The sequence below is a fragment of the Phaethon lepturus genome, unplaced genomic scaffold (genome assembly GCF_000687285.1).
Source record: "Phaethon lepturus isolate BGI_N335 unplaced genomic scaffold, ASM68728v1 scaffold43521, whole genome shotgun sequence".
NCBI classification, from domain to species: Eukaryota; Metazoa; Chordata; class Aves; order Phaethontiformes; family Phaethontidae; genus Phaethon; species Phaethon lepturus.
The window spans coordinates 8,079-11,078 of NW_010516318.1; the positions used below are offsets into that span (position 1 = coordinate 8,079).

General features: G+C 49.3%; 1 protein-coding gene across 1 annotated transcript in view; it reads right to left on the reverse strand.

Annotated features, from left to right (window-relative positions):
• Positions 1 to 27: 27 nt before the first annotated feature.
• The window catches only part of MKS1 (Meckel syndrome, type 1), a gene marked incomplete at its 5' end in the record, with an annotated part of 9,738 nt that continues 6,765 nt past the window's right edge, over positions 28 to 3,000 (reverse strand). The window contains 5 exons of the mRNA XM_010296022.1: positions 28 to 151; positions 638 to 735; positions 818 to 900; positions 1,647 to 1,780; positions 2,307 to 2,414. Coding sequence (XP_010294324.1) covers positions 45 to 151; positions 638 to 735; positions 818 to 900; positions 1,647 to 1,780; positions 2,307 to 2,414 — 530 coding nt within the window. The remainder of the gene's footprint in view (positions 152 to 637; positions 736 to 817; positions 901 to 1,646; positions 1,781 to 2,306; positions 2,415 to 3,000) is intronic.

Sequence of the window (3,000 nt, forward strand, 5' to 3'; positions counted from 1 at the left end):
TGGAGAGAAGACACTGAGTGTGCCCTAGCAGTAGAGGTGGTCAATCATGGTTCCTGTGACTGGTGCACAGTGGGGGCAGAGGTGCTGATGAGGTCTTGAGGAAGGCTCTCGCGTGCTTCTTGCATCCGGCGCCGTGCCCTCTGGAAAGCCTCTACAACACAGCAGGAGACAAGAAGCCAGAATGCATCAGACAGCCCCAGGGAAGGGGAAGAATGAGTCTGTTCAGTGACTATCATCTCTCCTGGAGCAGGAGTCTCACTTTCTGTTACTGAGTTCCGCCAACAAAGCACCTGGTACTTGCTGCTCTCTTCACTTATTTCTAGCACTGTTTTTGCTCTGCACATAGTGGAATCAGTGTCACTGCCACAAGCTACGCTCAGTGCCAGGCAAGACTGGGCAGCCCAGCCTAGGCTTTGCCCTCACAGAGTTGTTATCCCTACTGTCTGCTGAGAACTGATGCCTCCTGAAGCTTCCAGCTCAGATCAGTACATTTAACCTCTCCTATGGACTCAGAGAGCTCACGGGATGGCAATTATCCCCAAAGTAATGGATTCTCCTGACATATCCCGCCCACTCTGTAAAAAGGGGCAAAAGTGAGCCAAAGGGTCCCCAGGGAGAATGACACTGAAGGCCCTACCCAAAACGTTGTAGACAGAGCTCTGCTGACTGAAGCCTCTAAGACGGTCCAATACGCTCTGCATGCGCTGCCTCAGGGCACTGGTTTCCAGAAAGGCTCTGCACAGAAGTACAGTAGGAGGTCAGGACTACCAAAACACAGCACACAAGGTGGAGCTTGTACTCACTTTGCTGCACTTACTTAGACTGCTGCAGGCAGTAAAGCCGGAATGTGACGCTCCCGGTTGTCTCTGTGCGAAAACCAAAGCGGCTCAGACGCTCTCCCTGAGAAGATGGCACAAATTAGAGTAACCACAGCCTGCAAACTGCTACCAGCAGACTGACCCTAGCAAAAACAAGCATTCCCCACCAAAAGCATGCACTCCCGTGGGCACAGAGTCTCTCCCTTCCCTGCTGCACACAGAAAGCCAGGTCAGAAAGAAGGGCAGATGACTCCAGGCTGTGCTGAGGGCAGGACCTGAACACTAGCAAGCTGATGGTGCAGTGCTGGAGGAAGGCTCCACCAACTGCATCAGGGCTCGTTCCCACACAAAACTGCTACAAAGATCAACTTGCTTATTACACCAGTGAGCATCTCTGCAGCTTTATTAAGAATGTGAAATTTCTGCCTGCCTCACACCCATAGCTTCTTGCTTCGGGAAACTGTTCCAGGTGCGGTACAGCCCAGATTCCATACAAAAACACAGAAAGAAGTCTATAGCTGGTAAAAAATGCTGACCTGACAGACACCTTCTGGACAGGGCCAGCACAGGCAGGGGTAAGTCAAGGTTTTGGTCCATGTTCACCCACTTCTCTAAGCTGCACACACCTCAGAAGGCTGAGAGCTCAGCATTTGCCTGTTCCTCTCTCCAAGATCACAAGTCTCACAGAGGAGACATTTCTTTAGTCAGAGGGACAGGACCACCAGCTCATCCTTGTTCAAATCTGGCCCAGGCTGTCCACAGACATCTGAAGCCAAGAGCATAATGTACCATCTCCCAGCAAGAGCAATGCCCTGCAGCTGACCCCACCTTGAAGGTTGATGGTATCCGGACGTACGTTATGTCCTCCAGCTCAGGAGATCCACCAATGAAAAATCTCCTCAGCTCAGCGACTGTCCCCAGCTCCACAGGGCGCCAGGTAGGGATGGTGAGCATGTGGACACCTGATGCAGAGCAACAGGACAGCTTAGCAGCTATAATCAGAGTCACAGAGGACAGCATGGTAGATGGATACCTGCTGACCCAAACCACAGTAGGCTGGAAATGGAAACACTGCGTGGTATCTCTATAACATTTTCCCAATGAATCTGGCCCATACAGTCACACAGCCAGTGCTGAAAGCAGCCCCTTGCCCATAAGGAGCATCTCCTTACTACACATGGGTGTCAGAATAGTTGTGACCCTCAGATTCCACATGGGACAGAGTGCTATTGTAAAGATAGATGTGCAGCATCACCCCAGAGCTTTGTCACATGGAAGGAGCAAGGACAGCAACACATGGTGCTTTTCAACAACAAGGCAGAATGGTGCAGGATGCATCAAATCCTTCTTTGCTGCCTCACAGACAGCTAACTATCCCTTTCAGTATGCAAAGGCAAAGCCTCCCCAGGACCAGCTGAATCCACTCCTAAGAGAACCACTCAACTCATTCTCCCAGACAATTAACATAACTCTCCAAGTAGGTTTTACCTGGAGATGCTGGCAGCACCAAAGAACCATATCCTTCAACACGATACCTCTGCCAGAAATCCAGGGACAGGACCTCAAAATAGACAACAGGCCACTGAGGGAGGCTATCTGCAAGGAAGAGGAGCAGATCACAGCTTTGTGAGGGAGACTATCACAGAGGAAAAAAAAATGCTAAATGCCCAACTCCACTAGTAGGAAGTCCTTGCCGTATTTCTTCTACAATGACAAAACTAGATATACGGGTGATTTTCCTCTATAAAAGCTGAATCCTCAGATTTGAGGATGAAAACAGATTTATTGACAAGATGTTAAAAATCTGGGAAAATTCTTTGTTTTGAGAGCAAGTCCAAACTGCTTCCTCAATTACCTTTGGGCAGACAAGACAACCTTTTGTCCATGATCTGATGCCAAACAGGGGAACCTTTCTGTCTCTGACCTTTCCCACCATTACAGGGGGATTATTAACTTGGATTCTCCTATAGGTCTCCAAGCAATTCTTTTTTCCACAGTGAAACAAACTCATGGTGTTTATTCTAGGCTGAAAATTCATTTCATTAGTGTTGGTTGAATATGCAAATCCAACGCATACATTGGATTCAAGTGGCAAGGCATGCCGCAAAGCTGTCCCTAGCAACTGCAATCCAAAGAGCAACGGGGTGGGTGAGGGAGTGGCAGTAGTGTAGTGAAGCCGCAG